Consider the following 12,980-nt stretch of genomic DNA (forward strand, 5'->3'; position numbering starts at 1 on the left):
CCAGTTCAGCCGGTGTGGGCTGCTCGCTCAACCGCCTCCTCGGCTATCGACTCGTTCTTCCTGAGCCCCGAGCGGCGCGGCCCGGATCCCCAGGGGCGGGCAACTGCGACTTCGGAGCCAGACCGGAGCAGTGGATTCGCCGATAGCATCGATGGGGGCGCTGACGGCTCTTCTTGGGAGGCGGAGGGAGGTTTGAAATGGCCGGAAGCGCTCGTGCGGCTCCGCTCCCCCCGAGCGGCCGGGGCGGGCGCCTCCTTCCCGTCGGGTGCTGAGGGCGGCGATGGCGACCAAGCAGCTGGCCCGGTGCGGACCATGCCCCAGGCTGCATTGCGGGAGGGGGGAGGTGGACAGAGAAAGGGGGGGGGGGCGAGGAAGGCGGGGGGCTGGGGGAGGAATGGAGCGTGTGTTGGAGGGGGCGGAGATGGGGGCTGGAGCAATGTGTATGCTGGGGGAGCTGAGAGCCATTGAACCAAACTGCAAACCCTGTATGTGATAGAAACCACTTCAAGCACTCCAAGCACCTGTGTGTGAAGGGAAATTAGGGGGACTGTGTGTGGAAGGGTGGGGGACAGGTGAGGGGAAGGAGAGGGGTCCACTTAATTGAGCCTGATTTTTAAACACTTCTGTTTGAGAAACTTATTATGACTCGTGCCATGGGTTGAATGGGTCAAATTGTTCCCTAGGCCGATTAGACTGTAAATGAATAAGGTACATTCATCACTGTGACGGGCTGAGTGTGAAGAAATAAATGTAGGAACAATATACAATCAAGATTACAATGGAAGTGCATTCTCGAGACTGCCCCTAAAGATTCTTGAGATGCAGCCAACCTAGAGATGAATTGATGCTGCCATTATAGTCAGTTTTTGTGTTTTTAGTTTGCAAATATACCCAGAAGCTTAAGTAAATGGGTGCACGTTTTTGTTTCTCAAACACATACGTTTTAGTGTACCTTGACGGAGAGAAACCCCAAGGAGATCAGCCCTTAAAAGAAAAACTCTGTACTCCAGTGTGATTAGAGATTCCATCCCCACCAACTGATGGATAGTTCATCAGTTGAAACAGTTCATCTTGTACGTTATTGGGTTCAATTGTAATAGCTAATTTATTCATGATTCTCTTTGTTAAGGCAACTTGGATTAATTAGAAAAAGTTCCATAACTTCCTCAAATGGCAAGAATCACACTAGAATCAAGTCAAGTAAGTGGTATGTTTCCTTCTTAATGTAAATATTTTAATCTTATAAACAGTGATACAGATTTACAAGGTGCTTTTATGTGTTGCAGGGCAGCTGTTTGACTATTTAATTATTATTGACTTTGAGTCTACTTGTTGGAAAGATGGTAAATATCATTACAGCCAGGAAATAAGTAAGTGGAAATGTAGTAATGTCTGATAGCAGTTGCAACTAAAAAAAAGTTTGGCTTATTTAATTCAAAGTAAAATAGGAATAATTTAAGTGCAGAATTTTTCTTTTAAAAGGAAAACAGGAAAGAAGTGTCATTATTCACTTATTAAACTGTCAGAAACTGTATATCCAAACTATCAGTCTTTTGCAACTTGAAATATAGATTATTAAATGTCATGCTATATCATGTAATACTATATATATAGACAGTTTCATTAAAATTAGATCGGGCCATCAACTACACTGATATTAGTTTGCAAATTAAATAATTTAATCTTGTGTTTCTATATGTAAGTGTTCTTTGATATAGTTTAATTTAACACTCTGCTAGAATGCACTTTGTTTGCTCTGAAATAACATTCATGCTCTGATATATTGAATTAAGTATTATTCAGAATTGTATATTTTATGACACATAGGAAATGGAGAAATTTTCCCTTAATATAAAATCTCTGTCTGGGCGCACATTTTGCCTTATGTATGGTATTTATGTTTGCTTAACAGTCATTTAATTTAAATCCTAATATAAAGCAACTTGAATCATTTATACAAATAACTTTTTTTTAATCTAGTTGAATTTCCAGCAGTTTTGTTAAACGCTTCAACTGGAGAGATTGAATCTGAATTCCACATGTACGTCCAGCCTCAGGAACATCCAATTCTTTCTGAATTTTGTACTGAACTAACTGGCATAAAGCAGGTAAAGTCTTTGTACGTACTGTACATTACAGGAGACTTATAATTTAGTTAAGAATTTTTAGGATCTTAATTTTGGAAACAGTTCTGTTTACAGCTGTTAAAAGATATTTTTTCTGACAGTCTAAAAGTGCATATATTGTTTAAACATGAGATGAGCACACTAACCGATGTTTATATGTGCCTTTTGTTCTATTCTATCAAGAATCAAGTTGATGAAGGGGTTCCTCTAAACATTTGCTTATCACAATTTTCTAAGTGGATTCAAAAGATACAAAAGGAGAAGAAAATTATTTTCAATTCAGATGTTTCAAGCCATTCTGTTTCTGAAGCAAAATCAAGTACCTTTGTTACTTGGTCAGGTAAAGAAAAGTTTTTCTTTCTTTTAGTTTTTTTGGGGGTTTTTTTGCTCGAATTTAGTGTTCATAAAAGTGAAACAGACTCTGGCATAGTATAGGCAGCTGTAAATGCAAACTTTGTATCACAGCTCCGCAGTGTGTCACAGTCCTAACTTCAGGCCTCAGTCCTACATCATCCCTGCTGTCTCTATGCAGAGTCTCTGGGAGCATATATTTCTGATCTGTACCCCGTTGTTGTGTGTTTATGATGATAGTATATATTGGTGGGACTAGACCAAAAAATCCATTTTATTTGTGATTATTTACCTTGAGATGCTCCCCGTGTCTTTGTTGCCAGGCTCTGAGGTTCATTCTACATTTCCTTTGCTTTATATTCACCATGGCATGTCACCATACTTCTAGGTTAAGACAATTAGCCGGGAGGTCCTTCAGAACCTATCCAAAATGATTCTTTAATCAGGTCATTGTCAAGTGACATACATCATTTGTTTTCTCTGATGCCAAATTGCAGTAATCCTAATACTTTGGACTAAAAACAAGATTAACCATTTAGTTTGTATTTCTTTCATGGGACTGCAGGACACTACTAACAGGCCAGTGTTCTGTCCTATTTACATATGATTTAAGCCAACTTTGAATCCAGTTCTTGACAGATATATTTAGTGCAGGGGTGGGCAAACTACAGCCTGGGAGCAGGGTCGGGGGCTGCTCCACACAGCTCCCGGAGGCAGTGGCATGGCCCCCCTCCGGCTCCTATGTGTAGGGGAGCCTGCACCCCAACCCCCTACCCCAACCCCCTGCTCCCACCCTCCGAACCCCTCGGTCCCAGAGCACCCTCCTACACCCCAAATTCCTCATCCCCAGCCCCAACCCAGAGCCCGCACCCCCCAGCTGAAGCCCTAACACATACACCCTGCTCCCCAGACCGGGATACCCTGAACTCCTCAGACCCCACACCCTAAACTCCTCATTTCTGGACCTACCTCAGAGCTCTCACCCCCTCTCGCACCCCAACCCCAATTTTCTGAGCATTCATGGCCCGCCATACAATTTCTATTCCCAGATGTGGCCCTCGGGCCAAAAAATTTGCTTACCCCTGATTTAGTGCCTTCAATTACTTGGCCAATCAGTTCCCCATATAAGGAAAACAAAGCATTCTGCCTACAGTGGTTATTTTATAAACAATTGTGGTTAGTTTATCTTGCTGATCTATTAAGTGTTTTTATCAAATTCTAGTTTATTCAGATTTGATCAATACACATACTCAGTAATCATGAAAATAAAGAGTGAAAAGTTTGTTGTTCTCTTGTGCAGACTGGGATCTGGGAGTTTGTTTGCAGTATGAGTGCAAAAGGAAGCAGCTGCGAAAACCTGATATTTTAAACTCCTGGATTGATCTCAGAGCAACATACAAGGTGAGAAAATCAATAGATAATATGGGTAAAAATGTTTCACCTACACCTCAAAGGATGTATCCTTCAGAACTATACACATTTTAATTCTAGAAGGCTTGATTTTCCAGACAAAACCTGGTAATAATCTGTATCGCTTGTTATACTGTCAGTAGGCCTATGAGAAATTTTCCAGCTGTTTTGACTTTCCTGCCGTCTCTTGCTCTTCCTGCTTTCTTCCCTTCCTGGTCTGTCATGCTTCCATTACTGCTTTCCCTCCTTGGCTAAAACGCAGTAAGCTTCCTCTGCTTAGACAGCACTTCTGAATCTGGCACAAGAATTGGGGTTTTCCCAGTTAGTGCATTCTAAACAGCATGACTGGTATTGTAAAAATGAATGACGATAGGATACTCTTGACTGGTCTAAAATTATTTGAATAGAGTCACTTTTCATTTACCATAGCAAAATACATATTCTGTGTTTCTCAGCAAACAAGAAATATTAGGTGTTTTTTGGAATACTTTCTCTGTGTTCCATTTAAAAGGAATTTACACCACATACTACAATTTAAATGAACAGACTGATGCAATTTATAGTTGTATTCCCAATAGGCTATTCAGTTACTTCTGTCTTAGATGCAAACTGTACATATGTAACTGAAGAATTTGCCAGGGTAAGGCAGCAACAGGGAATTGGTTTATAAAGTATAACATTTTAGAATTTTTTTTTTCTTAGCTCTTCTACACTAGAAAGCCAAAAGGGCTAAATGGTGCTTTACAGGATCTGGGGATAGAATTTGCTGGACGGGAACATTCTGGTGAGTACAACATGACAGTTCTTGTTAGAAAATTGCTTCATGAAGCTAATCAAAATACAGCAATTATAATGCTAATTATTTCCATGCTATGTAATGTTTGGCATTACAAAAAAATTTGAATAAGAGGAACTGGATGATTCAGGACACTGGGTTTTTGATTTCTAAGATCTGATTCTGCAAAGTCTCCAGGCACAGAACTCTCACTGAAGTCCATCACAGTGCTTTGTGTAGAGGACTTGCAAGATTGGGCTCTAAGTTACTAGTGCAAAAAAGGACCAAAAGTTGGTGCCATGTGGTAGCTGTTAATTCACATCACAAAAACTATTAGCATTGTTTGATGATCATGATAAATGGCTCAGTAGAGAGAGCCCCAGAGTTTTGAAGAATCATGGAAGTTTCCACCCACACAGATTGTAATTTTCATAGTGTGATGTAGAGGAGCTTGAACTGCCACAGCCTATCCTGTACCTGTACTGTGAATTAATATTTTTCAGTGTTGTATGTATCCCTTTTAAAAAGCACTAAATTCTCTTAACTCTCCCCTAAGTAAGTCATTAGGCCACTTATAATTACTATTGACAGTAGTATATTAAAATTACAAAGAGTTTATGATAATGTCTTCTGAAGGGTTGGATGATTCTCGGAATACTGCCCGTCTTGCTTGGAGAATGATCTGTGATGGATGTCTGATGAAAATTACTAAATCTTTGGATAAGGTTAGTGACTTCTTCATATCTTCCTTTCTTCTTGCCTCAAGTCCCAGAATGCAGACAAAAAGTGAGTTCACTGAAAAAACAAAACAAACACTTTTAAACTTGAATTTGAGTTAAAGCATCTTTAGCAGACTCTCTCATTTGTCTCATACATTGATTTCTAAAACCTGTTGACACCCAATTTTCAAAATCTTGGATTTGCTTATGGAATCCCTAGGTACATCCGAAGAAGAATTCAGTGTCCAGATCTTTGAATGTGAACCCCATTGAAGAGAATCCATTGGGAAGTAATGATGGTGCTGAAACTTCAGATAAAGATAGAATTTGCAATAGCAGCTGTCTAGCTGAGACTGAACACAGTAAAATTGATAAAATGGTTATAAAGTCCAATGTAAAGGGAAAAGACCAGCAAGAGTCCAGTTCTACAAGTTCCTCTGCAAATGTCCATGTTGGGTCTAGAAGCAGTACAAAGATTGATGAATGTGGTCAAACCCAAAGCTGCTTACCTCCACCTATTGGCAGACTTCCTGTTCCCTTTGGACAGCTACAGGCTTCTCATTGTAATTTACTGACGGGCATCCAGAATGGATTAAATAACGGACATCTTATTTCTACTTCCAAGTACAGCTCTTCAGTACTTGGTTCAGGGCTAGTGCTTGTCTCCACTACTATTTCCTCTGTTAATATCTCTAATGTAGATGTAAGTACTAGTTCTGACTGTTTATCTATGTTGGCTGATTGGGAAGATGTAGCTTTAATACCAGAATCACAGCATGAAGAAAATACAGACTCTGTGAAGCTTAAAGATGACCCAAATACAGAGACTTCATCAGTCCTTGGAGAAGTGATGGTTCTGAAAGAACCAGCTGTGATGAATTCAGACTTTGAACGTTTGGGGCAATTGGAGGCTTCTAAGTCTATTGTGTACAAAAGTCCTAATACTACTATCTATGATGTAGGAATAGCCCAAAGGCAAGCTTTAAATTGTTCTGCTTTTAAGTTACCATCTGTGAAGGTAAATGCTACTTTATCAAGTACAGTGTTAACTGGAAATCATTCCACCCCTTTCCCTCAGACTCCTAAAAGGAAACCATCTAGTCCAAAAACTTTACCTCCATCAAAAAAACATTCATTCACTGTACATGAAGATGAAGCTGCATCTTCTGATCAGCCCCTATCTTTGAGAAATTCAAGTTCATACAAAGTTCCTACTGTTCTCTTAAACTCCACAGTCAGCCTGAACCAATCTTTAAAAGCTGTGAAAAGTGACAAACTGACTCCACCCTTATGTAACTGTGGTCGAAGGGCTAAAAGACTAAATGTGTCCAGTGCTGGTCCAAATCATGGCAAAGTATTCTATAGCTGTCCTGCTGGAAAACATGAAAGGAAGAAGAGAGGCTGTGGATATTTCAAGTGGGAGCATGTACTTCTAAAGGAAAAATCCACAAACACTATTTCTACTCTTTCCACTACTGCAGCTGGTTTAACATCTCCTAGAATAAACTCAGATTTTTCAGGAAATTCTCACAGGAAATATCCGGGTCTCAGACCTACTATGAGAACTTGAATGTTAATTAATTTTTTGTCCAACTCTTAACATATGCTAAGTGGTCACTGATACTACGAAAAAAGATAAATAAATGATGCCACAGATTTCAATTTTATGAGGATTGGGCATAAGTGACATTGCTGGGCTTACTTCAGATCAAAATAGAACTAGTGAAGCATAAGTGGAGACAGTCAGACATTAATAACTTGAGAAAATTTGAGGAGGTGAGCGTGACTAACATGGAAGTATAAGCAGCTGGTATCCCAAGTTTTAATATTTTTATTCTCTTATCAGGTATTTTAGATTTTTTTTACCAGCCCAATCCTTAAATATCAGTGTTAGTGATACAAATTTTGTTTGTGACTACCTTTTTCTAAAAATACACCTCTATATAACTAACTCTTTACAATGTATGCGTATGTCTTTAACACTTTCTGTCTAAGAAATGATACTTGAAGCAGTAATTATGCTTTTAAAATGATTTTATACAGTCTTTATTACTGAAATGAAATAAAGATAAATGTAAATTCCTGTGACATTTTGAGTATATAAACTTAAAAGTACCATAGCAAAAATGTTAACCCTTCAATTGATGTAACATTTATTTTTCTATCAGTCTATCTCTATTCTCACACTATGCTCATTACCACAGTATATGGGACAGTCAAATGTTGTGTCAAGGCAGATATTTATATACCTGTACTTCATTTAATAACAGAGACTACCTTGTAAATCCACCCACTTTCACTAAATGAATACTTATATTCCAGGATAATCATAAGTGAAAACTCAATTTTGGGAAAATTTTCCTACCCTAAAAGGGAATTTTAGGGAAAATATTTTTACATATCCGTTCCAACCACTGCTTGCTGTGAACATAAATATGAATGCTGAGAAGCAAAAGCATAAGTCATTGACTTGAAAATGTATACGTAAGCCCTAGATTACCAATTTACCAGGGTTAGGGGTACATTAAAAATCTATGATAGAAAGAGAAATGGTTGTAGTAGAAAGGATTAACCAAAAATCATCCTAGAGCTGTGAACCAGGAGTATGCAAGCAGTGAGTAGAGATGCTCATTGAATGTGTATTATTTAAAACTAACAGATACAGAAAACTGCTTATGCAGGTTAATTTTCTTTACAACATTTTTCATTTATAAATATATTAACACTTAAACTGAGGAAAGCCTTGCACCACACTTGATTGCCCACAACACAGGAGGAACTGAAAGCAAGCAAGTACACTCCAATTTGTTTGCTCCAGGAGCTTGGACGTGAACGCTGTTGAATAACTAAGCTGGAAGAGCATCTTGGATATTGAAATGCACAAGAACACGTGAACTTTGCTATTAAATTCTTATATCCAACCACTACTACAGTAGTAATTTTTAAACAGGAGTAGGGTTTATTTGGGCCAGGCATGCAGTCATGGATCCTGGTTCATCCTGTCAGAACTTAACAACATGTTTAGTGACCTGGTCTTGAAATGTGGACTATCTTGAATAGCAAGTTTCAGTGTTTAATAAACACTTTGAGTTGGACGATGCCATAGAAATAAAAAGTGGTGTTTTTGTTTTTGCATGTTTATTCCTCAGCGTGCTTTTCTAGTTAATAGCTAGTTCATAGTAATGCTAAGGTTTGACTTTTGGAAACAGATGGGTTTGGGGCTTACTACTATGTAAACTGTTCTTTCCTGTGTGTTTTTATAACTAGACAATTGGAGTTAGTTAAAAAAACTTGTTTTGTTATTCTATGACAGGGTAGGCAACCTATGGCACACGTGCTGATTTTCAGTGGCACTCACACTGCCCATGTCCCAGCCATTGGTCCAGGGGGCTCCGCTGCCGGCCTGGGGTTCCATCCGCCAGCCCCACTCAGCCCTCTGCCAGTGCCGGCCACTGGTCTAGGGGGCTCTGCTGCTGGCCTGGGGTTCTGGCCGCTGGTCTGGGGCTCTGCAGCCGCCCCCAGCTGTGGCCCTATGTCCCTAGCCTGGGTCAGTGAGGGGTGCAGACAGGGCCAAGAAGGGACGCAGCTCAGCATGGATCTCATGGATTCTTATTACTGGTACGTGAAACCTTAAATTAGAGTGAATAAATGAAGACTCGGCACACCACTTCTGAAAGGTTGCCGACCCCTGTTCTATGACAAAGTGCTTTTAGACTTTTTATGCCTAGAACAAACGGGAAAGGAAAGCTCACCTAGGCTCTAACCCTGCATTGCTTGCATAGCCAAAATTTTCAATAAAATCAGTAAAGTTTTAGTTGTGCATACAATGCACGATGATGCTCTCAATTTGTAACATATATAATAGGTCAAGAGAACAAAAAATTGCACCATATATCAGCAATATATAATATTTTTGGAAGAACAAATTATGAAAAATAAATGCTAGATAATTCTAAGCTTTTCCCCACTCCTGCTTGTGCAATTCATTTCTTCTTATCTTCCCACTGACTGTCTTTGGCAGCTGTTGAACAAACTCCACCTATTGGAAAAGAGAAGAAATTACAACTAATATAATACAGTATATAGTAGATAATCTGCTCTATGTGTGTACAATATTTGCTGTCTTGTACAGACATGGAAGACATTAAATTGATCCAGTTATGGAAAAGGAAGATTTTTCCATGGGATCTATTGTAAGGCATTTAAATGGATAAAAGTACCAGCAACGGAAAGTTTAGCAAAGGAAAAATAGATTCTTTTTGGATAAGCGATTCTTTTTGGATTATAAAAAATCTTTGACTTTATCTTTTAAAAATCTATTGTAGGCCCATCACTATGAGAAATAAATTGATGTTCATGATGTACTGAAACTTTCGTGTCAAACTTAAAGATTCTGTTCCTCAGTTTCTCAATGTCATATTCTTTACGCTGGAAATATGTTTCTGGATGGTTCTCCACCATAGGAAAATGTATAGTTTGCATAAAATTATTATTTTGAAGAAATTCCAAAACTGGATTAACAGTTGGTAGACTTTATAGTTATAAAACATCAACCAGTTATATTTCAATGCATCTTGAAATAATGAAATAATTAGTTTATCCATTTTTCTGAAACTCTTACTATAAATGTTCCTCATTTAGTAATTTGCTCTTTGAGGGGCAACTCTTGTTCCCTGTACCCAGCCAGAATAACTAAACTTTGTGTTGGGAAGCGCTTTAGGACAGGAGCTTCTTCTAGCCACTGCAAGTCACTGAGTGTCAGTGTGGCATTCTGTAGCTTGCTTTTCTGCCTCAGTAACCTCAGCAGCTTTTCTGCCCTCCTTATCCTGAGGGTGATCTGTGTTTGGGGAGTCCATATTACGACAAATCACTCAATGCCACCACCCAGGAGTCTTTGCAAATCTGTGTGGGCTTTTAGTGTTCTGCCCTTTCCATTGCAGCAGAAATGCTAAAGGATAAGCCTTCTGCACCCTGCAGGAAAAGTAAGATTCGTTCAGTGCAAACATCAAAATACATGCATGTGGGCTAAATGGATTAGAGGATTAATATGAATGGCAAATATTCCCCCAGAGCCTATTATAGACACTCTAGAGTCTGCAGCACAGGGTTTCTCTGCACTATTTCTATACCATAGAATCAAACTTAACATTGCTATAAATTCTTTAATATAAAGTGGAGACAGGTAGAGCTATGAAATTCAACAAACATATTTGCTATTGACCTACTATTAAATGTAGCGGAGAGGACAAAGAGTGAGGATTTCTATTTAAAATATCCATTGGCCCTTACAGTAGAGCAAAAATGAAACCCTGTGAGTCTGGAGAAGACAAAAGGTTAATTTTAAGAGAACCTCTTTAAGATAGGAATGCTGTCATTTTGAGGCAACACTGGAACTACAGCTCCCAAGTGAGTGTGTATTTTTTCAGGGTTCTGTGTCCTACTGCTCTCCCTTCCCCTTGTCTCCTGTGCATTTTTCTTGGTTTCTATACTACCCTCGTCACTCTGGTATATGAACATCTACAAGGGGCATATCATATGTTTGCTAAAAATACACGCTGAAAATGTGAGCTGTTAAAATAATTCTATTTACCCACGTGTCCTCTGTTAGAGTCTTATGATTAATCATGGCAGAATTTGATTTGTATTTTTTATAATTTTGATGGATCAATGCTTAGTTTTAAGCATTTTTTTCAATGTTTATCAATTTCAGTTTTCACAGGGCACAAAAGTATTGGTTTTAAGCTTTTTATTTTTATTTTTACATTTTTCACAGCTGTGGGAAATTATGGGGGGATTGGACAATAATTATTCAATGACAGTAGATGTTGAGATTCAAAAAGTTAAAGCTTTATAACTGTTAAAAACAAACTGTCAATATCACATGTCGAAATATACAAAGTAAATATCCTTAAATCAAACTCATTCTCAAGCAGCATTTTTCTTTCTTTGCTTGTCTTTAAATTTAGATTGTTTTCAATGGAAATGTTTTTTGTTTGGTTTATGTGTATGGTGAAATCAATGTTTACTGACATTTACCGATAGAAATCTAAACCTCTCAAGCCTGCTTATGATTTGTATGGTGTGTGTGTGTGGGGGTATAATAAAGCTTTTATACATGGAAGTTCTCTTATGCCAATTGTTGACTAAATGTAATTTATCTAAAATACTTATGGTTAAGCACTTACCTTTCTAGGATACTTGTAAGGGGCAGTGACCTTCTTAACATGGTCCTGTAGCTCTTTAATCAGTTTTTCTGGATCATGTGAAACATAGTCAGATGCCAAAACAACAAAGGCTTTCACTACCTTAAAAGATTAAATGTTGATGAAACAAAATGCACATAATACAGTACAAGGTCTTAATGTTTAACAAAATTCACTTGCTGACAAATTACAAAGTAACTAATTTACAGTGCAGGTTCAAAAAACTTCACCAAGTTAAGTCCAGCAGCTGCTTATATGTGTAATATGCAGGAAGTGGGGTAAATTGCAGCTATCCTTCTCTTTAATTTGCAATTTCAACCTATAGGAGCTACAAGTCCCAGTATGAAAAACTACTTCAGCAGTATGGCTGCTCAAATGAAGATATGGCATGTTGAAATGTGGGGCCTCTGTGGGCTGCACTTCCATATTCATTGTAGCGAACATCGCAGTCACTTTGCAATGCAGCGGTGGCCCCACTTCAGCCACCCCTATGTTTAGATGAACATTAAGAATTTGCTGAGGGCTTTGCTGTGAATGGAATGTTTCAACAATTGTTTGGAGTAGCCAGCTGCCTTGGGATTCTGTTTAAGGCTTTTTTAAAATACATATTTCTATAAAAAATCCAAGCACATAAGATATCTTAAGTCCTTTACCTCTCCTCTGATGGGATCTGGGCTGCTGACAACAGCTGATTCTACTACTGCTGGGTGCTCTATCAGTGCACTTTCGACTTCAAATGGTCCAATACGATATCTTTAAAATGAAGAACAGTCTTTTATTGTTATACATTTATTAGTTAGTGAAGTGCCAACTGTGTGTTGGCATCATCTGCATTATTTGAGTCCTAACGTAATGAATGCACATGTAAATTGTTACCCAGCAGAATTGATGACATCATCAGCTCTTCCAACAAACCAGAAGTATCCATCTTCATCTACAATCCCCCTGTCCCCAGTGACATAGAAATTCCCTTGTAACGTTGAGTCAGTTCTCTCTGGATCATCCTAGTAAACATTAAATTGTATTTGACAGACATTAACCTTCCTGCAAATAAAAAATTATACTCTAATGTATGCAAGAAACTGATCTCATTTCATTCCAGCATTTAATTTATATTACAACATAATTTAGCATGCAAAAATTCAGCCTTGCTGAGTAGTCCATATCATAGTGATATGTATTAAAATACCAGCAGGTATGAACAACGTGACTGGAAAACATTTTTTTCAAACATTGTTCATATTCATAATTGTGGATTGACTACAAAGCCCATAATGCATGAAATAAACACAGCAAAACTCAACAGATGTGGAGAATATATAATTGTTGGGGTTATGTCTTTAACTAGGTTTTAGACTTGTGTTTTTAATCATAATGAACTACTCAAAATATGCAT

The 12,980-nt window shown here is 38.3% G+C and overlaps 3 protein-coding genes across 11 annotated transcripts in view; 1 reads left to right on the forward strand and 2 right to left on the reverse strand.

The window, feature by feature from the left end:
* The window catches only part of REXO5 (RNA exonuclease 5), a 33,645-nt gene extending 33,333 nt beyond the window's left edge, over positions 1-312 (reverse strand). For all 4 annotated transcript variants that reach the window (XR_012161130.2, XM_073362224.1, XM_073362228.2 and 1 more), the window contains exon 1: positions 1-312. The gene's annotated coding sequence lies outside the window, so the exon portion shown is untranslated.
* ERI2 (ERI1 exoribonuclease family member 2) lies at positions 36-8,597 on the forward strand. 2 transcript variants are annotated; one of them, XM_073362230.1, is made up of 9 exons: positions 36-303; positions 1,130-1,200; positions 1,287-1,370; positions 1,981-2,108; positions 2,310-2,466; positions 3,778-3,878; positions 4,590-4,671; positions 5,299-5,387; positions 5,602-8,597. In XM_073362230.1, the coding sequence occupies exons 1-9, from the start codon at positions 281-283 to the stop codon at positions 6,949-6,951; spliced, it is 2,085 nt and encodes a 694-aa protein (XP_073218331.1). In that variant the 5' UTR covers positions 36-280; the 3' UTR covers positions 6,952-8,597. The 2 variants fall into 2 exon arrangements, with proteins under 2 accessions (XP_073218331.1, XP_073218332.1); XM_073362231.1 differs by lacking the exon at positions 1,287-1,370 and having other exon boundaries at positions 1,130-1,207.
* The window catches only part of LOC140918260 (acyl-coenzyme A synthetase ACSM3, mitochondrial), a 26,679-nt gene continuing 17,054 nt past the window's right edge, over positions 3,356-12,980 (reverse strand). For 3 of the 5 annotated variants that reach the window (XM_073362232.1, XM_073362233.1, XM_073362234.2), the window contains exons 11-15: positions 12,461-12,588; positions 12,238-12,337; positions 11,567-11,686; positions 9,350-9,420; positions 3,356-5,457 (exon numbers count right to left, since the gene is read on the reverse strand). In XM_073362232.1, coding sequence (XP_073218333.1) covers positions 5,424-5,457; positions 9,350-9,420; positions 11,567-11,686; positions 12,238-12,337; positions 12,461-12,588 — 453 coding nt within the window. In that variant the 3' untranslated portion in view covers positions 3,356-5,423. Of the gene's footprint in view, positions 5,458-7,405; positions 9,421-11,566; positions 11,687-12,237; positions 12,338-12,460; positions 12,589-12,980 lie in introns of those variants that run through there. The other 2 variants (XR_012161131.1, XM_073362235.2) reach the window with 2 other exon arrangements.

Source organism: Lepidochelys kempii, chromosome 10, assembly GCF_965140285.1.
Source record: "Lepidochelys kempii isolate rLepKem1 chromosome 10, rLepKem1.hap1, whole genome shotgun sequence".
Taxonomy (NCBI): Eukaryota; Metazoa; Chordata; order Testudines; family Cheloniidae; genus Lepidochelys; species Lepidochelys kempii.